General features: G+C 52.5%; 2 protein-coding genes across 7 annotated transcripts; both read right to left on the reverse strand.

Annotated features, from left to right (window-relative positions):
* Window positions 1-1,102: 1,102 nt before the first annotated feature.
* On the reverse strand, window positions 1,103-11,093 carry HINFP (histone H4 transcription factor). 4 transcript variants are annotated; one of them, XM_061203395.1, is made up of 10 exons: window positions 10,845-11,093; window positions 6,091-6,290; window positions 4,546-4,775; window positions 4,179-4,290; window positions 3,847-3,999; window positions 3,250-3,327; window positions 3,043-3,163; window positions 2,818-2,956; window positions 2,596-2,720; window positions 1,103-2,073 (listed from the first exon to the last, which is right to left on the reverse strand). In XM_061203395.1, exons 2-10 carry the CDS (start codon window positions 6,278-6,280, stop codon window positions 1,650-1,652), a joined length of 1,572 nt encoding a protein of 523 aa, XP_061059378.1. In that variant the 5' UTR covers window positions 6,281-6,290; window positions 10,845-11,093; the 3' UTR covers window positions 1,103-1,649. The 4 variants fall into 4 exon arrangements, with proteins under 4 accessions (XP_061059378.1, XP_061059379.1, XP_061059380.1 ...); XM_061203396.1 differs by lacking the exon at window positions 10,845-11,093 and adding an exon at window positions 10,522-10,823; XM_061203397.1 differs by lacking the exon at window positions 10,845-11,093 and adding an exon at window positions 10,404-10,486.
* A 3,406-nt stretch (window positions 11,094-14,499) lies between these two features.
* C2CD2L (C2CD2 like) lies at window positions 14,500-23,829 on the reverse strand. 3 transcript variants are annotated; one of them, XM_061203406.1, is made up of 15 exons: window positions 23,791-23,829; window positions 22,803-23,638; window positions 20,728-20,823; window positions 20,229-20,348; window positions 19,933-20,043; window positions 19,728-19,844; window positions 19,524-19,635; window positions 19,273-19,381; window positions 18,524-18,588; window positions 18,306-18,433; window positions 18,040-18,214; window positions 17,211-17,312; window positions 16,930-17,063; window positions 16,557-16,842; window positions 14,500-15,578 (listed from the first exon to the last, which is right to left on the reverse strand). In XM_061203406.1, exons 2-15 carry the CDS (start codon window positions 23,154-23,156, stop codon window positions 15,367-15,369), a joined length of 2,121 nt encoding a protein of 706 aa, XP_061059389.1. In that variant the 5' UTR covers window positions 23,157-23,638; window positions 23,791-23,829; the 3' UTR covers window positions 14,500-15,366. The 3 variants fall into 3 exon arrangements, with proteins under 3 accessions (XP_061059389.1, XP_061059388.1, XP_061059390.1); XM_061203405.1 differs by having other exon boundaries at window positions 16,930-17,066; XM_061203407.1 differs by having other exon boundaries at window positions 15,416-15,562; window positions 16,930-17,066.
* Between the last annotated feature and the right edge of the window lie 747 nt (window positions 23,830-24,576).

Here is a 24,576-nt window from a genome sequence, read left to right on the forward strand (position 1 = left end):
TTCGTTTACAGACCTAGTCTCCTCTACTCGGAATAAACCGGCCACCCCTTTGTAGATGGTAGCTCTAGTTGTTTCCTTGACAAAGCCCTTCTTGATCCCTTGGCCAAGTAATACTGTCAGCTCCTGCTTTGAGCCTCCTCAACGAACCCTGACAGGCCTCTCATTCCACTCATTTAGGTCTTTCCTCGCCTCTGTACTGCAAGTCCCTCCGGGGCAGATCCTGCCTGGGTTTATCCATCTTTGTATCCTTAGCACCTGTCACAAAACCCGGACTATAGGAAGAACTCAGTAAATGGCTGACGGAATTAATGAAGAGACTTCTCTTTCCTAATTCTTTCAGCAGTAGGCACACAGTTTTTGTAGTAAGAATTATTTAGTCCTTTTTAAAAATGTCTTTTTAAAAGACATTTAGTCCTTTTTAAAAAGTGTTAAAACAACACTTTTGGGGCAGCTTCCTGCCCATCCAAGACCCCTGAGAGTACTTCCTTGACCTCTTGAGGGTGGCAGAGACCCTAAGAATGGACACAGAGCACTAAGATGTGACTGGACAGGCCTAAAAAAATGGTTTTTGTTTAGGAGGGTTCCAACCCCTTTGAGAATCTACTGAAAAACAGACCCCTTTCCTCAGGAAAATGCACATTCAGATACACAACTTTCTAACTTGGCTCCTGGACCCCAAGTACCTGCTATTCCCTAGGGCCTCCACATCCACCCTCCGCCCTAAGCCTCCTTCTTAGTCCCACAGCTCCACAGGTAAAGAACCCCCAACCCAGAGGTGCTGGCTTCTAACCAGCACTCAGAGAGTGGGGCCGGCCTGGGCGCTCTGGCTTCCTGGCAAGCCCCACTCGTCCATCCTAGAGTGTTCTCCTGCCCACTCCTGGCCTATGCCTGGGACCTCTATAGAGATGGTAGATGTTCCAAGAAGAAATGGAGAAGTTTCACCAAAGGTGGGGAGCGGGGGAGGGGGGCAGGGAACAAGAGGACAGTTAAAACAAACCCCAGTCACTAAAAGGGGAACGAGCCTAATTATTCAGCTCCTCTTCTGGGCAGCAGTATCTCCTCGTTATCTAGTTAATACCACCAAACATAAGGAAGAAGTGAGTAACGGCCCAAGCGTTTCTTTTATTACCAAAAACAACTGTTACGCACATACTCAGTGCCTTCAATCCCATCCCTGAGGATGACCATGAAAGTCCTTGGGGTTTGTAGGAGGAACCATTTAGAGGGAAATGCCTTGGCTGGTTGTGAGGAAAGGGCCCTTGCAGGGATCAGTTACATGTCATCCCTGGGCCTAAGGACCCCTAAAGACAGGAATGGATGTGAGTTGACTATGGATTTTAATCACTCTTCCAGCACGTCTGGGGGTTAGGGTTAAGCCTGACACTAGCCCCCTCTACGAGAACACACACACAACCAGGGTGCCCCCCCAAAGAATCCAAACTCCTCAGGATCCCCACAAAATGTGGTCTGGCAAAAAAGGGAAGTCCCTCAGTCTGCCGAATGATGCAAGCCGGGTCCAGAGTGGACCGCACTGCTCTCAGCACCACTCCTAAAGGCATCCATTGGCAAGGGCTGCCCACTAGGGGCAATGCCACCAGCCCGGCTCAAACCCCAGGGTCTGGGGTAGCACTGGTCAGGGTCTGCAGCCTTCACACCATCTGGACTTCTGGCTCCTCAGCTACTCCCTGAAGCTCTTCTATGACGCCCCCGGAGGGGGGCTCAGAGGCTGGGGGTGGCTCTCCCGGGGCTTCGGACAGCACGTAGTAGACAATCTCTCGCTCACCTTGGGCGCTGGTCTGATTCACCACGTGGATGACAGGGCTAGAAGTGTCCTGAGAGGCCGAGAGGGCTGTCCCCTCACCACCCCCACCTTCCTCTTCCTCTTCAGCCTCTTCCTGGGGTCCTGGCTCCCCTGGCACTGTTTCTAGAATGATGCCCTGCAGGCTGCTCTCATTCAGTGATGCTCCCAGGCCCGATCCCTCTGGGGGCTGCCGCAGCAGTTGCTGTGTCAGCTCTACACTCTCATAGCGAACCAGCTGCAGACGCATGTAGCCGTCTTCATGCTCCTTGTACCTGGTGAAGGAGGAGCACAGAGGGCAGCAAACAAGGGCAGGGGGAGGCAGAAATGGCCTGGAGATTGGCGAGGTAGGGGACAAATAAGGGGGAAAGAAGCAGCCCTGGGATTCTAAATGATGGAGGTTAAAGACAAAAAAGGTCTTTATTGGAATATTTAGAAGAGAAGGCAAGAAGGATCATTACTCAAAAAGGAAAGGGAGGGGAGGGAAGGGGAGAGAGAGGAATTATCTGTACTGGACAGTAGTGTTGTCAAAGGATTTATGAGCAGGCCATGGAGCTACAGATTAGGATTCTTGGGCTCACACTCTGGTTCCGGCTGCAGGACTTTTGGCACCATTTACTGTTTTTGGCATCGTGCCTTGGAATCAAAAATCAGAAAAATAATCTTTGCTCCATCACTATTCTCGAGGTTCCTTGAGCCTAAATGGAGATGGTGGACATCAAAGTACCATCAAATTCAAGGTCTCTAAATTGTTGAAAGGTATGAAGAGAAAGTGTGGGAATCTGGGAGGAGCATACCGAAAACGGGGGTGCCCTGAGGGCCACTTGAACTGGTGTTTCTTGCGAAGGTGCACGGTGAGGTTGTTGCCCCTCGTGAAGCATTTGTCACACACGTGGCATCTATACCTCGGCTCTGAGTCTCCCTGAGGGGGGAGGGGAGGGAGAGTGAGGCTAGCTTCCCCCCGACTCCGGGCTCCCCGACACTTCTGCTGGCCCTTCCCCACCATCAGCCCCACTCACTTCATGCACTTTTCGGTAATGGGACTTGATAGAGCAGAGCGACCGGGCACTGAAGGTGCAGTTCTCGAAATCACACCTGTAGGCTGGCTCCTTGCTATGGGTATCCAGGTGCTTCCGGAGGTCGATCAGGTTCTTGCAGCTGCCGAGAAAGGTCAGGAGGGGTCAGAGGGCATGGAGGACCCTGGAACACGAGTTTTCTGATTTCCAGTCCCCGTTTCCCTTTACCTGTAGTCGCAATAGTCACATTTAAAGGGCCGGTCCTCGCTGTGGCGAAAGCGCATGTGGTTTCGGAGAGAGGATGGCAGTGGGCACGTCATGTCGCACAGAGGGCACTTGTAGTGGTTCACTGAGGAGCAGAGACGAGGCTGTGATCCGAGAGCTAGTGGAAGCTTGGAGGGCGGGCCGGGACGAGAGGGGTGGCCGGCTACTCACCATGGTTACGCATGTGGTCCCGCAGCAGCCGCTCCGTGGCAAATCTCTTGGAACAGTGAGAGCACTGGAAGTGTTGCTCTGTGGTGGGGCGGGCAGAAGAGAGGGTGGGTTGTGAGGGATGGTGGAGAGGCACAGAGAGGAGAGCAAGCTGGGAGAGGGGAACCATCCCAGGCAGAAGGGAACCACCAGAGGAGGAGCGGGGAGCTTAGGGAACTATGGACGGACATAGTATCACAGAAAGAGCATGGGACTTGGAGTCGAGAACCTGAATTAGCATTCCGGCTTGACCACTTACTAGCTGTGTGATCTCAGGTAAGTGATTTAACCTCTCTGAGCCTGTTTCCTCATCTGCAAAAAGCGGGGATAAGAGGCCTACCTCATGGGGCTGCTGCTAGGATTCACTAAGAGCTGTGGCACACAGTAAGCATGGAATAACAACGTCTAATGAGTCTCTATCAGCAGAGACTGTGATAGGTGACTGAGCCCTCAAGGTAGACGTAGCCAACTTGCAGATACCTTCAGGGGTCCCCTCTCCTGGGAATGTGCCCCCGACCCCCACTCCAAGCCTGCAACCATGCCCCTTCTCCGACCGCTTACGATCCAACGAGGTCTGGCGACGGATGTGATCTAAGAACTTGGTGTTGTTGGCAAACATGCCCCCGCAGGTGGGGCAGGCCACCACCTTCTCCTGGGTATGGCTACGGAGGTGCTCTCGAAGCTTAAAGCGGTCCTTGAAGGTGCACGTACAGCCTGGGAAGGAAGGTCTAGTCAGGTCCAGCTACAAGCCCTCAGAGTAGGCTCTGGTACCCCCAAGTCTCTCCAGCCAGCAGCCAACCTTGCCCTGCAGGACTGGTCCCACCCCTAGCTGCCCTGGCCCCTTAGCAAGCCCAAGGTTTCTTTAGAGGTCAGAAATTAAAGAGTGGCCCTACCTTTCCAGCCACACAGCACCACGTGGTTGTCCTTGCCGACTGCCTGGTATTCACAGCACAGGCTGTGCGCTTCCACATGCCGATAGAACCACTCGGGATTGTCGAAGGAGCTCTGTGCCAGGAGCAACTTGGGGTAAGGACTGAGGGTGGGTGGAGGGACTCTTACCCCTAGGTGTCCAAAGGGGGCTTCTCGGCTCTCTCCCAAATTAACTTGGTGGGGATAGGTAAGTTTGAGCAAGGGGGCTACCCAGAAATGTAGGAGGGCTACTAGCGGGAACCTCAGGAATACAGGGCATCCCTGAAAGGGTCAAGGCATCTTGAGATCCCCAGCTTCCCTCCACTCCTATGACTGGCTCTGCCTGCTGACCTCACAGTGCTCCCACAGACACAGGAAGTGGTCAGGGATGTCAGGGATGAGGTTGCGGCTCTGGAAGTCCAGGACGCAGGGGCTGAGGTCGGCCTGGCTCTGCAGGGCCTGCAGCCCGCACTGTTTCAGCTTGGTGTGGTAGCAGTGGAAGTAGACATGGCGCACAAGATCAGCCGAACTGTCCAGAGAACAAAAGCCGCACTCCTGCCACAAGCAGGAGAATTCTTCCTCTGCAAAAAGGGGTTTAGAAGGAAGAGTCTGATACTTTCCAAAGCTCTCCGTCCACTTAGCAGCAAGTGAGGATGCCGGACTGACCTGGTATGCCAGGAATTCATTCAGCAAATACTAGTATTTAATGACCACTGACTGTGTGCCAGGCAACAGGGATACAACGACGAGTAAAAAAGAGTCCCAGTCTTTGTCCTCGTACAGCTTTCAGTCAGGGAGAAAAAAACATCAAATAATCACACGTATAAATATTAGACTGCAATCAGGTGGAGGGGAAGTGTGGTCTAGGCAGGGGGACAGTGTGTGCATGTCCCAGTGCCAGTGACTCAGAGACAGCAGGTGTGGCTGGCATTTGCTACAGTGGCTCGGAGTTTCTGCTGTTCCCGAGGAACCTGGGACACCTCCCACCCCTTCCTGTCAAACCGGAAGTCCTTCTTTCCCCCATATTCTGTCCAAGATCGGCCTTCCCTAGGAAGGACTATTCTCTAGGACTATTCAATTCCACTTCCTATCTCTCTAGCATCTGTCTAAGCACCAAATTTCCAATGCTTTATAGGGGTTTACTTGTTTTGAAAAGTAGATACTTTTAAAAATATAATAATCCCCTAATTTCTCTTCTGTATAAATATTACTTGACTTTCGAAGCTATTAGTCATAGTTCGCAGTCACTAGACTCAAAACAGAATTTGACGTGGGGGAAGGAGAGGTGTCTCTATACCTTCTGTAGAACAGAGTTTTTCAAACTGTGTTGTGACCCATTAGTGGGTAGTGAAATCAGTTTAGGGGATTGCAAATCACACTTTTTTTTAATGAAAGAGAATAAGACAGAACAATTCAGAGAGAATTTAATAAAGGCAAGTATTGTTTTTAGTATTTTTTAACTTTTGTGTACAGGGTCATGATATAAGATGTATTCCTAACTGTTGGTCACAGTAAAAAAAAAAAAAAAAATTGAAAAACACTACCAGAGAGTGAAAAAAGCAGCTTGCCAACACCTTGTACAATATGATTCTTTTTAAAAAAATAAAATCATATTTATCTAATTTATGTATACACATGCAGAGAGAGGTCAAAAAGAATGTTCACCAAAGTCAGTAATTGACTTTTGATGGCAGGATGGCAGGCTCATTCCATATATCCTTGTTGAATGAGTTTTCTATAATGAGTCTACAGTGTTTTTATAAACAAACCAAAAAAAGCACAATTAGGAAAATAAACCACCACTCTCGCCGGCTGCCTTCCCCCTTTGCGGCAAGGAAAATCAGATTTTCCACCATCCCTTGAGCTCTTTCCCCCTGCTGCGTCCTGCTTCCTTACCCAGCGGGTCCTCCTCCTCCTCCTCCTCCTCCTCCTCCTCCTCCTCCCCGGAGCCCTGCAGGTGCTGCTGCAGGTGCTGAGTGACGTGCTCGCAGAACTCCTCCATGGCGGAGCACACAAAGGAGCAGGACCCCCACTCACACTGTAGCCCCAGGTTCTCCTTTCGAGGAACTTTCCCAGGGGGCGGCATGGCCTTCACCCTAGAGGGGGAGGAAGAAATCAGCGGCTGCCAGGATTCCACCCAAGTGCTGTTGGGCGTAAACAGCTGGGCGGGCAGCCAGCCTAGACCCAGGAGACATTTTCCAGTGGCCCGTGACAAACTCCATGCTTTTTCCATAAGGACAGAGTAGCAGTTCCTTAAACCCCTGGAAGCTGTCTGCTCTTCTTGGGAAAGGAGAATACAAACTAACGTCACTGAGCATGTGCCAGGCTCTGAGCTAAGAACTTCAACAGACATTTTTTCAAGGAGCTTCAGAGCAACCCGCCAGGAAGGAATTACTCCTACAGGAAGCAGAACAATGCTCAGGTTCAAAAGGAAGGCTTTGGGGAATGACCCAGGGTTCAAATCCAGACGCCTCTGTCCACCACCTACTTAGCTGTGCGACCCTGGCCAAGTAACTTAACCCTTCCACTCCTGAACATCCTCATCTGCAGAATGGAGATAACAAGCCCTTCTGCTTTTAATTTCACACTTACTATACGCCAAGCACCTACTAAGCACTTTATCTGCCTTGTGTCATTTAATTACCAACACCACCCTATGAGGTAAGCACTATTTTTAACTTCATTTGTAGATAAGGGCCAAAGGCTTGGAGAGGTTAACTGGTTTGACCAAGATCACACACTAGTGTGGTCGGGTCAGGTGAGGCTGACTCCAAAGTCCACATTCTTTCCTATGCACACAGATGACCCTAGAAGCTCCTTATTTCTTACTGTATCATAAGTCCCCCGCCAGACTTACAAAGTGCCGTACAAACTCCCTTTGCCTAACCTATCCAGTGCTTTACTCCACCACTGCCCTACCATCCTCTGAACAACAATGCAGATTCCATTTCACGTAAGAGGCGGTTACCTGTCCAGTTTATACTGGGTGTACACAGTGCTAGGCACACTTAGGCATGTAATAAATATTTATTGAAGAAAGCTGAATAAAAAAACTAAAGGTTCTCAACCTTTAATATGCACACAAATGCAGCGGTTTCCAGCCCCTCCCCTAAAGGTTCGGATTCGGGAAGGCTGGGTTAGGCCTAGAAATATGCTCTCTTAACTCAGCACTCCAGTTCTGGTGGGCCTTCCAGGAACAGAGTTTGAGGAACAATAAAAGAACAGTTTCCCTCGTTAAAACAAAACACAGGGACTTCTCTGGTGGCGCAGTGGTTAAGAATCCCCTGCCAATGCAGAGGACATGGGTTGGAGCCCTGATCCGGGAAGATCCCACATGCCGCAGAGCAACTAAGCCCCTGCACCACAACTACTGAGCCTGTGCTAGAGCCTGCGAGCCACAACTACTGAGCCCACGCGCTGCAACTACTGAAGCCCGCATGCTCTAGGGCCTGTGCTCTGCAACAAGAGAAGACACCGCAATGAGAAGCCCGCACACCACAAAGAAGAGTGTCCCCTCCCGCTCGCCGCAACTAGAGAAAGCCCGTGAGCAGCAACGAAGACCCAACGCAGCCAAAAATAAAAAAAAATAAAATAAAACAAAAAAACCCACAATGACAGATGATACTGCAAGCAAAATCTCTGGGGGAAGAAAAGACACTAAGAGGCCCTGACTCTGTCCCCTGAGTGTCACCTCTTCCTTGAGGATTCTCACTGATTCCTGCTGTCCCCACTGTGGTATCCTGAGAGGGAGCGGGGGCATTGCTCCCGCTGGCCTTCCTGAAACAGGTGGGAACTCTGAAAAAGAACTTTACTACATACTGAGAAAAAAAACCCAGAAAACACAAAATGCATAACATCTTTCATAGCTACAACTGTAAGAACCTACTATATCTAACTGCTTACCAAAGAAACCCCTTTTAAATCCACAGCCTTTGCCTCTCCTCTGAGAAGAAGCCAGCTACCTTTGACACTCTGGGGTGTGAGTACTTGGGGTTGCTGAGCTCTTGGTAGACTAATAGTGAAGCCCTATTAGGAGAAAATGTGGACTACTTCCACAATTTTGGGGTAGAAGAAGTAGGGAAAGCCTTCCTAGGTCAGACATAGCAGTCCAAACCTCCTATACTACCTTCAGGATCAAGTCCACTTAGCACCGCATGCAAGGCTCTTCTCCAACTGGCCGCAACTTACTTCTCCAGGAGCTGGGTAAGGGAACTAACACATGAGGGCCTACCATGTGTCAGCCCTGTGGTGAGTCCTCTTCCAAACTTCACTTCATTTGGTGTAAGAGTGCCCTGATTCTAATCCAAAGGTCGTGCCCTTCCCCCCACACCTATCCATTTATTCCCTCTTTCTCTCTGAGTCAGTAATCTTTGTCCCTAAGCATACTACATCCTCCTAAAACGCTCTGCCTGAGAGACCTCTACTCATTTGCTTCAAGCTCAAATGCCCCCTGCTTGGTGACCCCTCTCCCAATTCATCCAGGTACAGCTGACATATCCCCCCTCCTGCCTCCACAGAACTCGGTACACACCTCCATCCAACTACCTGTTACAATGGAACAGAATGTGTGTCCCCTAGATGAGGAGCTTCTCAGGGCAGAGCCCACCTCTTCTTCACTTCTCATTCCCAGCATTAGCCCAGAGCTTTGTACTCCCGGGAAACTCAATAAATGTGGGGATATGATTATATCCCAGGAAACGTTCCTAAACTACCCCATCCCTCAAATCACTCTCGCCTTTCGGTTTGATGGCTAGCATAGTTGAATCCAGAAAAGCTCAACCCTATTTTTTCTGCTGCCCTTGGTCACTCATGGTTGTTTTGTGTTCTACTCTCATTTACCCAACTGGACAATATTAGCTGCTTCTGAGCAGATACCCCATCACACCTGTGTCCCTATAATGTGTCCAGCACAATGCTGAGCACAAATATTCTAAACATATACCTGTTGTTAGACTGTGGATAAGGCCCAGGAAGCAGGCTATCTAGATATCTAGAATGACTTGAAATTTAGGCAAAGCTCCCTAAATTCCTTTCACCATCCCCCAGCGTTCTTTACTTTCTTTCCCTGTACGCTGCTTGTTTCTACCCTGGGAAGCTGTAGGACAAAGTGACTATTTGGTCACCACTCCTCTTTCTGTAGGCAAGGGATGCAAATGAGGCAACCTGTATAAGGAAGGGACACTGGACCAGCTGTCAGAAGACCTGGGTTCAAGCTTCCTGTCTCAATGAGTTTGCTCAGCCTAGAATAATATAACACCTATTAACTATCTACTATATGCCAAGCACTGTTTTAAGTATCTTATATGTATAAAAACTCATTAACACAACAACCCTATTGAAGTAGGTACCATTATTACCCACTTCGCAGATGAGGAAATGGCCCAGATAGGTTAAGTAATTTACCCAAGATCAAAGCTAGAAAATGATGGAGACAGAATTCAAAGCCAGGGAGCTTGGCTCCGTTCTCCTCCTACATCAGCCTGTCTTACCTCTTCATGTCTGATTCCTTCCTCCCCACAGACATCATATCCATATACACAATACCCAAAGCATGTTTTATTGAGTAGCTATTTTGTCAGTTTCCTCCAATAAGCTGTGAGCTCCTAGAAAGCCTGGTCTGTGCTGTGTTCAGTTCTACTGCAGGGCCACCACGTACCTACTACAACCTCTTTTAATGTTTAAGTAAATCTGTTAACTTATTACTTTACTTTTAGACAAATCACCTAGCTTCTTTGAACCTGTTTCCTTAAATGTAAAACAGGATACTAATATCACAGCAGTGGATGATGGATTCAACAGATCTGATTAGAAAGTTCCAACATTTACTAGCTATGTGACCTCAGGCAAGTTACTTAAGCCCGGGTTTCCCATGTAGCATGGGAATAATCATGCCTGTCTCATTGAACTGATTTATGGATTAAACCAGATAACGGATATTAAAATGCCTAGCATAACACACCGCCAGAACTCAACAAGTGTTTGCTCTTCGTATCCTTGCTTCTAAGGATGAGATGATCTAAGCACGAATTCTACAAAAAGATCAACAAAAGGAAAGCCCGAAGGATTCCTAACCCTTCCTTTCATCGGGAGTCATAGTAAGAAGCAATCAGCAAATACTTGAGTATAAATTGTAACGCAAAGCACCGAATGAACCCTGAATGGTGTTCAAGAAAGGAGGGACCCAGATCCGGAACCTCCTAAGGACTCACAATGTGGTCGAAGAGATAAGACTCTGACGTGTTAAGACAACGACCAAAACAAAGCGCCGAATGAGGGAAAGCTGGACAGGGAGAAATCCCAGTGGCAGGCGAACCAGGGAAGACTTGCCCTAAGCGGTGAGGACCGGGCCCCTGGAGCACAGGTAGAATTCGGAGAGAAGGAAGGAGACCGTTCCGGCGGGTAAACCTCTCCCTCTCAGCCCCGCAGGCTTCCCCCAAGGCGTGGCGGCGACCGTGTCTCAGCGGCAGCGAAGCCCCAGACGGGAGGTTCGAGTCGATGTTGGGGGCAAGGCGCTGCAGGCACCAGGCAGACCAGCGTGGCCGAACAGCAAGAGGGAGCCTCGCCTAGCGACCGGGGAAGAGCCTGGCCTCGGCAGCCAGCCCAAAGCCCAGCCCGACGCTGCCCGACCAAGCCCGGAACCCGCAGCTTACGTCGATCAGTCTGCTCCGGGGTCTCTCCTGCTCTCGTCCCACCTCGCACCGTCTCCGGGAGGGCGCTTGAGCGACGGCCAACGACAGCCAATCGCCGCTCTCGGATCCCTCTAACAACCAATCGCCCCTGCGACTGACGGAACCCGTGCGCCACCAAAACACGGAAGGGGCGGGAGTGAGGGGCGGCGGGACGCGCGGAAAGGTACCGCTGCTGGCGCCGCGGGGCTCCTGGCGTGGCGCAAGCGGGGATCCCTAGGGCCCGAATTCCCCCAACTGCGCAGGCTCGGCCCACGGCACCCACTGGGCATGCGCAGAGCTCGGGCTGAGCGCCGAGAGGGGTCTCCGTCCTTGTGTTGGTTATCAAGGTAGCTGGCCGCGTGGGCGGTGAGGCAGAGGAACAGGTGGAGGAGGCCGAGGAGGCGGAGGAGGAGGCATGCGAGGCTCCGTGCCCAGCACAGCAAGCCCCGCTTAGCCCAAACTGGGGGTCCTTCACCTTCTTAATCTTCCTGTTTCTTAAATATCAGTATTCCTTGTGCCATCTTCTCTTTCCCCTGCACCTCACCTCCGGTGTCACCAGGCTCAGTGAATGACTCCTTCAAGTCAGAAACCTGGCGGTCATGGCTGATTCCTCCCTCACACGTCGCATCCAGTCCATTGTCAAGTCCTGTAAATGCTACCCCCTTAAATACAGGATCTCTCATGTTCATCCCCGGTTCTTGATGTTCGCCGCCCCCTCTCTAGTCCATTAACAACGTCCATCCCGGATGTCTACACTGACCTAACTGGTTCCACTGCGGACACTCCTACTTCCCTCCAAACCATTCTCGACAGAGCTCTCAAGTGATCTTTACAAAGAGCAAATCTGATCAAACCACCACCCTGCTTTAAACACTCAAAGTCATTCTGTTGTCCCCAGGACAAACCCCCAAACCATACTGAGGCTTTCTAGACTGTTCAGCATCTGGGTCCTGCATACGTCTCTCCACCGTGTTTTGAGTGCTCCTCGAACTCACTCTCTGCTCTCCAGCCCCCACATTTCTTTCAGTTTCTCCACCACACCCAGCCGCCTTTCCTCCCCTGCCTTGTACTTGCTGTTTCCTCTGCTTGGAATAATCTTTCCTTTCTCCCCTTTCCACATACGTTTGATTCCTACTCATTCTTCTGGTCTCAACGAAGATGCTTCTTTTTCCTGGAAGTCTTCCTGGACGTCCCTTTCCTGCATTTCCCCATTACAGCTCTATCACGCGGTATTGTATTTGCCTGTTTACGTGTCTGCATTCTGCACTAGACTCAGTTCAGTGAGAGAGGGCAGGGATTGCGTGTGTTTTTCACGTTTATAACCCCATTGTTTAGCCTAGTGGCTGAAACTCAGTAAGGGTCCAAGACATATTTGTTTAAAATTATGTACCTTAGTAAAGTTCATTGGGATTGATATTTTACTGTGTTATATTTTCTAACCTAAATATAAACCTATATAATTTATATAATCAGAAAACACCTTACATGTTCAATATAAATAAAATGAACTTAAAGATGCCATTAAAAATAGCAAAGCCAGGGACTTCCCTGGTGGCGCAGTGGATAAGACTCTGAGCTCCCAATGCAGGGGGGTGGGGTTCCATCCCTGGTCAGGGAACTAGATCCCACATGCAGGCAGCAACTAAGGAGCCCTGGAGCTGCAACTAATGAGCCTGCCTGTTGCAACCAAGACCTGGCGCAACCACATAAATAAATATTTTTTTAAAATAGCAAAGCCAGAGTAAAATCAGAATTTTGTGCATGAAGTTTGTTACTAACAACAAACAGTGAATTAGACTTTGTCCCTATTTTAAAATATAATTCAAGAGTAACATAAATATGTTTTATAAACTTTATCCATTCAAAAGCACATAGGTATATTAATACTTCATAAAATGCCAACCGTATTTTAATTCAGACTTACACCACTAAAGATGGCTCTTAGCTTTAATTTAGCAATTTCATGAAGAAAAATCCATTCACTGAGCTGTGTAAACTCAAACAATATTTACAGAGCAAAAATTTCAGGGTATCTCTGGAATCCACGCATGTTTCCAAAATTTGAAACGGTGTATTGCTGTCTAACGTAGGTCACTTCCATCTCAATCTGCTTCTCTTGAAAACAAGACACAATTTTGGCTGGATAATTCAAGACACATCCTGAGATTTGTTCTTTAAAAGCTGCCAGAAAATCTTAAAGCGTAATTCATACTCATCAAAAACTGTGGATCTCTTCTGAAAGTATAAAGTGAATTAGGTTATGTTTTGCGTTTCTTTTGCGTTCATTTTTTTAAATCCCTATTTTTGAAATGTGATCAGGCTCTTTGTCACTACTAAATATGTGATTGCATTGAGTTCTGGGCAGGTCACCCTAGCAACTGAGTACATCTTCCAGTCACCACCAGCTCAATCCACAGGTCTAGTAGGAATCTGAATACCTGCCCTCCCATCAACAATAGTTTCTTGTGAAATTTCGAGTTCAGTGTGTTTGGCCGTCTTGTCATATTGGTAAACAAACTGCTCCTCTGTGAACTATTAAGAGTTGTATTTCTTAGATCAGGGGAAGTAGCTTGATAAATCTTTGAGTTTTGAGGACCTAGAATTTAGCATACCAATATATGCAAATTAACCAAACATCCATATTCTGCCACCCTTTCTAAATATTCCATTATTCTGTGACTAGCGCGGACAGGCGCATGGGGAAAATGAACAACTCCAAGCTGCCTAGCCAAAGGCAGGTGCCCTGAAGCCCCTGTGATATAGGTTAGTCAGAATGGCAAGGCTGGAAGTGAGTGTGACCTGGATGATTATCTAGGCCACCCTTCATTTTAGAGATGGGGAAGTTAAGGTTCAGAAAGCAGAAGTGGACTTCTCAAGGTCACTTGCTGTGTCTGGGGTACACCCAGGTTTTCTGTTCCTGGCCGAGTGCTCTCTCTGACATCCTGCAGCAGCTTATCTGTTTCAAGTCCTGTGTAAGATCCCAGAGAACAGGAACCAGCGTCCTAGAGTTTGCTAGTATCCATAACTCCCCGAAATTTGCCCACATTTAGGAGTGAAAGACTTTTTATTATGATGAAACCCTTATAAGACTTCCCCCTCCCAATCCGTCTCTCCTGAGGCAACAGCTCACACTTATTCAGCACCGACTGTATGCCAGCCAAGTTCTAACCCACAACCAAATGATAGTTACTTTTATCACAGTCCCCACTTTACAGATGAGAAAAGTGAGGTGCTCTAAGTATACATATCTTGCCCAGGGTCACAAAGATAATTAGTGGAGCTGGGACTCAAATCCAGGCAGTCTGGATCCAGAGGCTGTGCTCTGGACTCTCCTATATTCTAGAAGGAGCAGCCTGTTCAAGGAAGGGGAATGAAGATGCCCGTACTAGCCGATGGACTTTTTTTTTTCTGATTGACATTTTTGCTACAACTTCACCCTTCAAAGACGCTTGTTCTCCCATCCTCTCTCTACATGTCCCTTCCTCCCTGCAGGAACTTCGTAGACCCAATATATGTGTCACTGACCCCACCTCACTATCTGGGCCCTGTCTCTGATCCTCCCACTCCGTCAACACCACAGCCTCGCTGCCCATTCGCCTGTCAAAGGATGACCAGTTGTCCAGTTTATAAACTCCAATTTGACTTTAATAAATTAAATTCCAGGCCATCACACAGCAATGGACATCATCATCTCCCGCTAGACAGAGGTGCAGCTCTGCTCTTGCTCCATTATCACACGCTCTGTAAATAAAGCCCCTAAAGCCACCTCTCGGGGGAAGGCTTCCCATCAGGCTCCTGGCTCCCTCCTTCCAACAGAGCCACTGCTCACAGAGAAGGCATCAAGTACAAAAACGGTAACAAAGGGGGAGGGAGGGATGAGGAGCAGAAGGGGAGGCAGGGAGGTGGGGAGTACCTGCCCCCCATCCCGGGCACCGGCCCGGCTTTCTATGAGCCGTCAATGTCCTCAGAGGCAGACATTGGTGCTGGTCGGAGTGGGGACCTGAGGGAGGTGAGGGAGCCCCATCCGAAAGGGAATTACCTACCCTCCTGGGATAGGAAAGAAGGGTCACCTGGGAGAGATGCCCTCTACTACCTGTTCACTGAGGGTCCGGGACCACACATATAAATAGAAAAGAGAATAAATAAGGGAGGAAGGATCAGCTGAGGAGCTGCGCACCCCGGGACTCCTCTGAGGGGCCAGTGTCAACAGCAGGCCAGCGGGTCTGGGGAGTGCCCACACGTGCCAGGACAGAGCCCCCTCTTGCTCCCAGCCACCCGCTCCCTCTTCTATGTCCTCAGCAACGGGTGTCCACCTCTCACATGCTTCCCGTTGCAAGTACCCTTCCAACTAGCCCCACAGCCCAGGGTGGACAGGGCATCCTGGAACCCAGAGGGCTTCCCTGGCCCAGGCTACTGGGAATCCAGGAAGGGGAATGGAAGGGAATGTGGGGAAGGGGCTGAGAGGACGCCTGCCCTCTCCTAGCTCAGGAGGTGAGCAGGGCCCTCAGAGCTGGGGGCTGGGGTTGCCATTGGCCTTGGGTTTGGATTTGAAGGAAAAGCGCTTGATAAGACGGCGAGAAAAGCTGCCAGCCTTCTTGCGGACGCTGGGTGTGGCCGTCGTGTTGGAGAGGTCATCGTGTGATTGGCTCAGACCAGCTTCCTTCTGACGAGGCCTCCGGCGGAAGATGAGCTTAGTGCCACTGCGCAGGAAGCTCACTGTGAGGGGAGAGGGGAGGCTGAGGCAGAGAGGGGGGCCCCACGGGGTGGGGTGAGGAGGGGAGCCGAGAAAGGACAAGCGTGAAGGGGTCCAAGATGCGGAACAGAACAAACATGCCCTTTAGCCTTCCTGGGGAAAACACGGTGATGCTCGTGGGATTCTGTGTGTGCTCCTGACCACCGCCCCTGAGGTGGAATGTCACGGGGCTGGCTGCTCCGTGAGGACAGATGGACGACTGGGCCTCTTTACTATGGAAAGACAGAGGCGGAGCAGAGGGTGTTCCTAAAAGCCATGAAGGGACAAAGTGGGTTGACGCTGACTTGTTGACCAAATTCCAGGGTGTGAGCAGGAAGCAGTGTGTCTGGAAAACTTCAAAGAGGTAAATTCAGGACGAATATAATGAGAAGGGTGCTTACACGGCAGGCTTCGGACTTAGGACTCTCATTATCCCAAGAAGTGATGCAGGCTTAAATCATAAATAAATACATTCGTGAGTGATAGACTCACTGGCAGAGGGATGTGGACGTCTGGGGGCAAGCCCTTGAACCTGAGAAATTAGAAATACCACAGCTGTGCACAGACTGTGTCACTGCTAGAGGGGTACTCCTAGGGTTGCCTGGGGTAGGAATTCTTATACTCATAGGGGAGAGAGTAAAGAATGAAAGGAAAGGGTGGTGGGCGAGAATAAGGGAAGGAGGATATGCGCTTAGATCCAGGAAGAAAGAAAAAGGGAGGTAAAAGGAAATCTTTTTACATCTCTTCTTATCACCCAAGCCTGTTAGATCCAAGCCAAGACTCAAGGCATCAATTCCCCCCTCTCTACTCAAGCTTGGCTGAAACGGGCTGGGAACTCTGGGATCCCTTAGGGGAGGAAGGAGGAGATTGGCCCGAGGCTCCTATGTCCCTTAGTGTCCAGTGGGACCCAGGTGATGATACTGGGTATAAAAGAAGAGGGGGGGCTGCCAATATCTCCCCACCTTTGTGATCCTTGAGGCTGCGGGTTTCCAGCGCACCAGTAGACCCTGTTTCCGACTCAACATCATCCACAGAGGGCCTCTCAGAAATGTCCGAACGTGTTGTCTCATCTGCTTCCTGGACACTCGTGGGACTGGAGAGGGCATCTAGGGGTCCTGGGGACATGGCTGGTGGGTCTGAGGGAGGTGAAGAGGGGCCTCCACTGGGCCCTGCATCATCCTGCATTGAGGCTTCCAGGGATGCCGCATAGCCCAGGGATAGTGCCAACTCGTCCTGAGCAATGGGCACCTGGCAGGAGGGACAAGTTTTAATGGGCAGGAGTGACCAATGAGGGCTCTCTCCCTAGCCCAGCTCCTCTCCCCAGAGCCCCGTTACCTTGGAAACACCGGAGATGATGAGTGTGCTACGCTTGGTGGGTGTCTTCTTGGCTGCCCGCCCGCTGGGCTCAGTCAGCTGGCGAATGGCTGTCTCTGCTACAGGGTCCAAGCCGTTGGAAAGGTGGCTCTCCCCTGCTGGATGATGGATACAGGGGATGGCTAGCCTGACTCCTCCCCAGCTCCTTCTTGGACCTGAACTCCTGTGCCCCACCCAAAATGGTTTTTGACTCTGGGGCCCAGGTGCCAACCCCCACTCACACTTCCCGATTCCCTACTCACGGCTGCTGCTGTGGGAGGTACTGCTGGGGCCACCGCTCTCGCTCAGCACAGTTGTTGTCTTCTCGGTCACCTCCACCTTGGACGGGGAGCGGGAGGGGGAGTCTGGTGGGTGGGGGAGGGTCAGTGAGCTGGGAGGTGCTTTAGAGTGGCCCCCACCCCCTACTGTCTTTATTGAGATGCAGACTTTGGTTGACTCAGAGGGTAGGGATGACTAAGGGATGATTAATCACAGGGTTGACTAAGAAGATGCCATGGGGACAAAAAGACACCACAGGAACCAATGGGAGCGTGGGAAAGTGCCACGGGGCCCACCGAGGGCGTGGAGAGATGCCATGAAAATATTGAGTGTGCAGAGATGGCAAAGGGGTCCAGTGGAGGTAGGGGGAATTCCATGGGACCCCTAGGGATGGGAGATATGTCATGGAGGGCCCCTGGGAGTGGGAGAGTTGCCAGGGAGGCCACTGGGTTTGTTGCAGGGTCCCACAGGGTGCTGGAGGTTGAGGGGCGAGGGAGGGGCAATTGGGCAGCTGGGGCTGGGAAAAGGGAAGGGGAGAGACGTGTGAAAAGACAGAGGGGAACTTGGGGAGGTGGAAGTGTGAGAATACCGTAGGAGGGGCTGGTAGATCCAGGACTGAAGAGGGAGAGGACTAGTTAGGGAAATGGAGGGATGCAAGGGAAAGTTTGAGAGAGTCGAAGACAATGAGGAAGATGTGGTCGGAAAACAGGGAGAGTTGGAATTAGGGCTTTCCTTGCCCTTTCCCTGTCCAGCCACGGATCTGCAGTCTGGGGCCCCTGGCTAGAGCTGGGCTCCCAGGCTCCTCCTCTTTACCTAATTTGCCATCTACCCGGGGCCGGGACTGGACGGTGGTGACTGTGGTGACAATGGTGCCATCGGGCATGATGGTCCGGTCAAGCTCAATCTTCTTGGTAGGTGTGATGCTGGGGCGTGGAGTGGAGGGGGTGGGAGTGCCCAGGTTCCGGGGGGAGCCCTCCTCATACTGAAGCTGCCGAGGGGTGGAAGAGGAAAGAGGCAGGGCCTCAGAGACTGGTCTTCCCCCGTGTCCTCCCCCCTCCCCCCAGGGGGCAGCTTCTCACCTCTACTGCCATGGTGGCTGCCTGCCCCAGGGCTTTCCCTGGCCCAGGGGTGAGTGGGCACACCTGTCTTCGGGACAGTGGTCTGGAAGGGGAGGCCACAGACACTGTGGCCTGGCCCAAGAATTCAGCTGGGGAAAGGGGTGGCACTGTGAGCTGGGGCCATGACCAGGCCCCGCTCAGCACCCACCCAGAGGTGCTCCTTCCTGCCCCATACTCACTGTCTCCACAGCTGCTACTCCTCAGCACTTTGAGGATCAGCTCTCGGCTCTGGGGCCCCAGATCCCTGTGGCCAAGAAGAGGTGGGGCAGGGAGGGGGAAGATTAGCAAACTGAATCCACCCTTGAGTTGATCACAGGCCAGAGGCAGAGAGAGATGGAGGTAAATAAGATAGAACAAGCGCTGCAATCATCCTCCAAATATGGTCTCTTCCCAAGAGAATGGGACGGGGCTGAGCAGGGACCATACTACTCAGCTGGGCATTCAAGTCCTCCATGCTCCTGCCCCATCCTGCCTTCGCAGTCTCCCTCCATGGCAAATCACTCTCTTTCCTTTACTCAAGCTGTTCCCTCTGCCATGAACACTTTTCTCTAACACTCCGTTAAAATCCTACTCTTGCTCGAAGGTGTGATTTAAATGCCACCTCCTCCATGAAGCCTACTCTGATCCTTAACCTATGGGAATTAAGCTTCCCCATCTAAGCACTTCCACGGCACTTTGTGTAAACCTGGACTGGAGCACTTATACCATCTTCTTTACGTACACCTGTCTCTGCTTCTAGCCTGTGATCAACTCAGGGCGGGGGTGTATCTTGGTTATATCTGGACTAGGCCAGGGCCTGGCAGACAGTAGAGGCTCACACCAAGGTTTACTGAAAACAGAGCTGATTCATGCCAGGACTCTGCTGGAAGGCTCTGATCCCCAGTCCAGCCGTGGGAGCAAGGGTGGGGACTGGGGAGTCACTCCTTACAGCGTCAGGTCCTCGCTCCACTCCACCTCAGGCCCAGCCCTCATGGGCTTGGTCCACTTCTGTTGCATGGGGTTGTCGAGCTCAGCGACACAGCACACTTCCCCAGTGCCTGTGGGGAACCGGAAATTTGAAAATGCTCAGTTCCAAGCTGAGAGGCCACTGAGGAGCAGAGAGGCCACGTCCTTGGCGGGGGTGCCAGGAGCACCTGCAACCATAGCCTCGGCAGTCCCCCAGAAGCTTCTGGCTCTCACCTTCCAGCTCACATCCCAGGTGAGATGCTCGAAGCTGCCTTAGGAATAACCGGGTAGGTCTGGGGATGGCTGGCTGGGCTTGGGGCACCACAGGTGGCTTCTCACTGGGTACCTAAGAGCAGAAGGTGGTAAAAACACCAAGAATCCCGACACAGTACCCTGGGGACAGTATGCACGCAAACTCTGCTTTGAGCACCTACTCACCAGGCCGCCAGGGGCAGAGCAAGCCCTGAGGTTGACCATCATAGCTGGCTGGGTGCTGACTATGGAATCCTCGATCAGCTCCTCAATAGTGGAGAGCTCTACTTGCTCCTCACCTCTCTGCGGGGAGGAGAACAAGGAGGTGAGGCCCCCAGCTCCGCCTCCCCCTCCCTGCTCTGTCGCTTCTCTCCCAGCCCTGCCCCCTTACCTCCCTGTTCTGCAGCTTGGGAAGCACTGTCAGCCTGAGATCTGGGCGATCAGTGAAGGCCCAGGATACAAGCAGGCCCTCGCCAGGGATTTCCTCCAGGTTGACTTCCAACTGGGGACAAGGGACAAAGGGACTGGGTTGACTTGCCCCACTCCTCCAACTACTCCCAACCCCCCCCCCCCCGCCCAGGACCCTCCCTTCCCAAATTCTGTCTTCGAGAGGAACCAAACTGAAAAGGCTGAGGCAATTGAACCGCCCGCCCCCTGCCCAACTCAGTTTCCCACATCCTCCTCCACCTGTGTTGGTGGCAGTGTCAGAGTGACATGGTAGGTCTCCATGGAGACGGCAGCGGGGGACTGCTGGGTCACAGAGACTGGAAACATCACCTCCTCAGCAGAGAGCTGGCAATGCAGCACCTGAGACAGGCGAGGCACGGAGGCAAGGAGGGTCAGGCATGGAGGAAGGGTGCTCAACTTGGCCCTGCCCTGTCCTGCCCGACAACGGGTCAGCAGACCCCTCTCCACTTTGGTTTTCCTTGGGAATCACCTTTTGGGGGTCATAAGCCCATAAAAGAATGATAAAAGCCAAAGACTCCTCTCTCCAGAAAAATGCAAATATGCACACATGTACTTCAGTTTGCATGTAACTTTAGTGGGATTTTCAGACCTCCTGAAGCCAATCCTGGGATCCCTAAGGCATTCAAAGACTTCAGGTTAAGAACGCTCAGACTAAAAGGAACTCAGGATCAGCCCCCACTCCAGTCCTAAAGAAGGCAATTGCCCATCAGACCCTTACCATGGTGCGCTCTGATTGGTCTGTGCAGGTCACATGACTGATGCTGGCTTTGGGTGGGAGTTGGGGCACCTCCTCAAAGGCGATTTGGATGGAGCTCTGAGGGAGTAATGTGGGCATAGGATCAGGTCTCTGGAGCTGCCCCCCACAGGGCTGGCCTACTCAGTTGCTGGCTAGGCCCTGGCACTGCGGAGGCCTCAGCTGCAGGCTGGCTTCTGGCCCCTCCTTGGCTCAGGGCTTTAGGACAGGAAGTATTCCCCTTGAACCCCGCCTCTCCAGGGGCCTGCAGCTGCTAGGGAGACCTGGGAAGCTAGACCACCTCAGAGACCACATCACCTTGAGCTGAAGACCCTAGATTTCTCCTGGAATGCCAGGAGCCTCCCTCTTCTTCCCCAGCTTCCTCTTCATCCCCACCCTACCCCCGAAGAAAGGTGTGCATAGAAAAAAAATAATAAAGGTGTTGGTGCCACCTGTATATCGTAGCTGGGCAGAGAGAGACACAGCTAAGCTAAGGATGAAAGCAGTAGGGCCCCTTATTCAAGACAAGAGCTAAACCTTCTTCCAGATAAATAGGATGTAGAGGCATAAGAGTATGACTCTTATCTATATTCTTGGAGATGAAGACTAGCTCAGCATGGCCTCGGGGAACTTTACCAGAGGAACTGGGAAGAAAAGCAAGCTCAGAGGGCTCAAGGGCCAGAGACTTGGCTAATTCCTCAAGGCAGACAGCAGGGTGGCCTTAGGGAGCAGAGAGCTGCTTAGCTTAGGTGTTGTAAGAGCTTCCTAATTCTTCCACAGCAGTGGAAGCAAACTGCTGCAGCCCCATCCAGAGAGCAGGATGGGAAGGATTGAGGAGGGGGCACAGACTGAGCTGGCAGCTCCTCCTTGGGTCTTGGGATGGGAGGAAACAAATCCACAGGGCTCATTTGCCTGGCAAAGCAGGGAAAGCCAACTTCTCTGCTACTGTAGCAGTCTTGTTTAAAAGCCAGGCTAAGGGAGATGGATGCTGGGAACGCCAGTCTCCCCACCCCCTGCAAGGGAGGCTAATGTCCAGCTGAGTCAGCTGTCCTGGGGAGTCAGTCCTGACCCAGGGACAAGGTACAGGGAGAGCTGGGTGGAGGGTTGAGTTCACGGCGTAGACTGACAGATGCCATCTGGCTTTCAGGTCAGCTGGGCAGAGGAAGCAGAGCAATTTCTTGCATGGCCACTTCTGTTTCCAGGCATCTGGGGAGCTAGTGGATTAAAACCCTCAGACTAGTGGTGGCTGGAAATGGAGAACCCTCTGAGCCAGGGGCTAATAGACTGTGAGGGCCAAGATGAGTGTGGACCCCAAGAGAGGGAGGTCTCCACCTCAGTCTTATGACCACGCTTCCTGCCCCACTTCCTGGGAGGCCAGCTGCCCATGGTGCAATGGGAGGAAGTAGGCTGGGCTAGTCTGTGACTGACCCTCAAGGGGCAGCTCTAGGCTCATCTACTGGGCGGGGCATGGATTGTCAATCTCCTTTCCACCTGAATACCTTTCCCTCAACACAGACACTGCAGGGAGCATGGAGAAGGACGTGTTAGACTGCAGCAGTGAAATTACTGAGGGATGGGGTGGGGGGGAATTCAGGCTCCCCGGAGACCTGCCTGATCACACCAGGGATCTGGGGCATGAAGTGCTGACTGGGTGTGGTGGCAGGAGGACCAGGCAAATTCCTTCCACAGGTGCACAAGTCTCCCTTCTACCCCCTGCAGCGCCGCCCCCCCCCCCCCACGCCACACACACAACCAGCACCCAGGCTGGGCGGAAGTGCCCTGGGGCACAGGGATTAGCGTTGCTATGAGAACAGCAAGTTGTGCACTGGTCTGGAGCCAGAGAGTACCTAGACCGCAAGAATAGAGGATTTGGGACACAGCCGGATTTCTACAACCTCCAGCCTCACTTGCACCCGTTTCTCTGATCCCAGAGGAAAAGAAAGGCCATAGGGTTCCCCAGTTGCTCCCCACCCCCAGACGTGCCTCCTGGCCTGAGCAGTCCCTCCTCTAGAAGAAAAGGCTGAGTGACGGGACCACCTAGGTCCTCCTGTCCAACTCACCCCATCCCTGCAGGCCTGCTCGTTCAACGCTCGCACCCAAGCCCGCTGCCAGTTCTCCCGGAAAGACTTGAAGGCGAAGAGCGACGCCAGGAGGCCCCGGACGCCTGGCTCCTCAGGGGCGCCGGCCCGAGTCGCCCGCAGCCTCAGCAGCGAGCGCCACGCGCCCAGCTCCCGCAGGGAGCCGGCGGGCTCGGCATCTAAGGCGGGTCCCGGGCCCCGGCCCCCGCGGGCCCGCGCCAGCCACAAGCCCCGGGCATACTGCAGCAGCCAGCCCAACACCGTAAGCAGCGAGGCGGCGAAGAGGACCAGCAGGGCCGCCCAGCCCACGTCCCGCTGCCCCCAGTCTGGATCCATGCTCCGCGCGGGCTCAGGTCCCGGTTCCGGCTCGGGCTCAGCCGCTGCCCCGGGGGAGCATGGCCCGGGCGGGCCGCGGGCCGGGGGCGGGCTCCCCCGGGGCTCGGCGCGCGGGATCGGGGGCTCTCCGGGGCTGGGTGCCCGGGACTAGTGGGTGCCACAGATCGAGGAGAGGAGGTTCCTGGGGGGTCGCGACGCCGGGGTCCCTCTCTCCGGAGTCCGGGGCCCTCCTCGGTTGGTCCGGCAGTCCAACCCGGGTTAGTCGCCGGCCAGCGCCCGACTCCTCCCACGGCGGGGGCCCCGCCGGACCCGGGCGGGGACTCGTCTGCGGAGACGCTGGGGCTCGCAGGCCGGCACCGGCTCCGGGAGGGCTGCGTGCGCAGAGCTGACACTGACAACACCGCCGGGCCCCCCGCCCCCATCCGGCCTTAAAGGAGCCGCACCCGCGGCGGGCGGGGCTTAGTGAGCCCGGCGTTCCAGCGCTAGAAGAGGGTGGGAGGAGGAGCGGAGAGCGGAGGAGGTTCTAGGGTTGGAAATAGGCGGGATCTTTAACTACCCCGCCCCATCCTGGAATCGGGGGTACTCCTGCTCCCCCGAGCTCAAGGCGAGAATAAGCAAGAGTAATTTCACTCACCTGAGATGACGCCTCTGCTTTCCCCTACGTTCCTTAGCTTTCCATAGTTTGGACGCCTGTGGGGTTAAAAAGGAGGTGACCCCTGTGAATAGCATCAACCCCTTATCCCAACACTCCCAGGCTCAGCAGCTTCTTGGTTCCTATGTCCTGGCGGAAGCTAGGCCCTGGGTATGTAGCTGCAGAGCATCCCTCCTAGATAGAAGTGCCTGGCAGAGGTCCAGCTGATACCGACCCGAGAGGAACCAGAACCTGAACCTGGTAGAGGTTGAGAATAGAACATGGAACATTGAACCCCCTCCTCCACCCCCATCCTCTTCCCTCTGGAGCCAGGACCAAGGGACACCCTATTAACCTCCTTGCTCGTGTGGGTTTATTCTGGAGATATTTCCAAAGCCTGGGGCTGCTTCTGTTTTTAAAAATAATTTATTTCCATAGTAACAGCTCCTGCCTATAGAGCACGTGTAGAGCGGGTGGCAAGGAGGAGGGAGCTGGCAATGCAGCACTGGACTATCAGTAGATTCAGCCAGAAGACCCTGCCATCCAAATATGTGATATCCCAGCAAGCACCCAAAAAATTATGTTATAAGTACACTCTGGCCTCAGGATCCATCCCTTTTCCTAGATTTAAGGGAATGGATTCCGTCCCTATAGGACAGAGGCTTGTCACTGCTTTCTGGAGGCAGGGGAAGGAAAATCCTACAAAAGGATTCAAAGGAATCCCCATTCCCCAAGAGGCCCTTTTTCCCCACATACATATGGCAGGCCTTCCTTAGAGAGGTAAACAGA

The sequence above is a fragment of the Eubalaena glacialis genome, chromosome 10 (genome assembly GCF_028564815.1).
Source record: "Eubalaena glacialis isolate mEubGla1 chromosome 10, mEubGla1.1.hap2.+ XY, whole genome shotgun sequence".
NCBI lineage: Eukaryota > Metazoa > Chordata > Mammalia > Artiodactyla > Balaenidae > Eubalaena > Eubalaena glacialis.

What these genes read in the sequence shown, in the direction of transcription:
- HINFP (XM_061203395.1), bottom strand. Translation starts at nt 6,280, where the DNA reads ATGCCGCCCCCTGGGAAAGTTCCTCGAAAGGAGAACCTGGGGCTACAG. An exon ending in GGAGGAGGAGGACCCGCTGG is followed by an intron (nt 4,776 to 6,090) that starts GTAAGGAAGCAG and finishes CCCTTTTTGCAG; the next exon opens with AGGAAGAATTCTCCTGCTTG. An exon ending in GTCTGTGGGAGCACTGTGAG is followed by an intron (nt 4,291 to 4,545) that starts GTCAGCAGGCAG and finishes CTCCTGGCACAG; the next exon opens with AGCTCCTTCGACAATCCCGA.
- C2CD2L (XM_061203405.1), bottom strand. Translation starts at nt 23,156, where the DNA reads ATGGATCCAGACTGGGGGCAGCGGGACGTGGGCTGGGCGGCCCTGCTG. An exon ending in TGGAGCGAGGACCTGACGCT is followed by an intron (nt 18,589 to 19,272) that starts GTAAGGAGTGAC and finishes TCTTGGCCACAG; the next exon opens with GGATCTGGGGCCCCAGAGCC. An exon ending in TACCTCCCACAGCAGCAGCC is followed by an intron (nt 17,067 to 17,210) that starts GTGAGTAGGGAA and finishes TCCATCATCCAG; the next exon opens with CAGGGGAGAGCCACCTTTCC.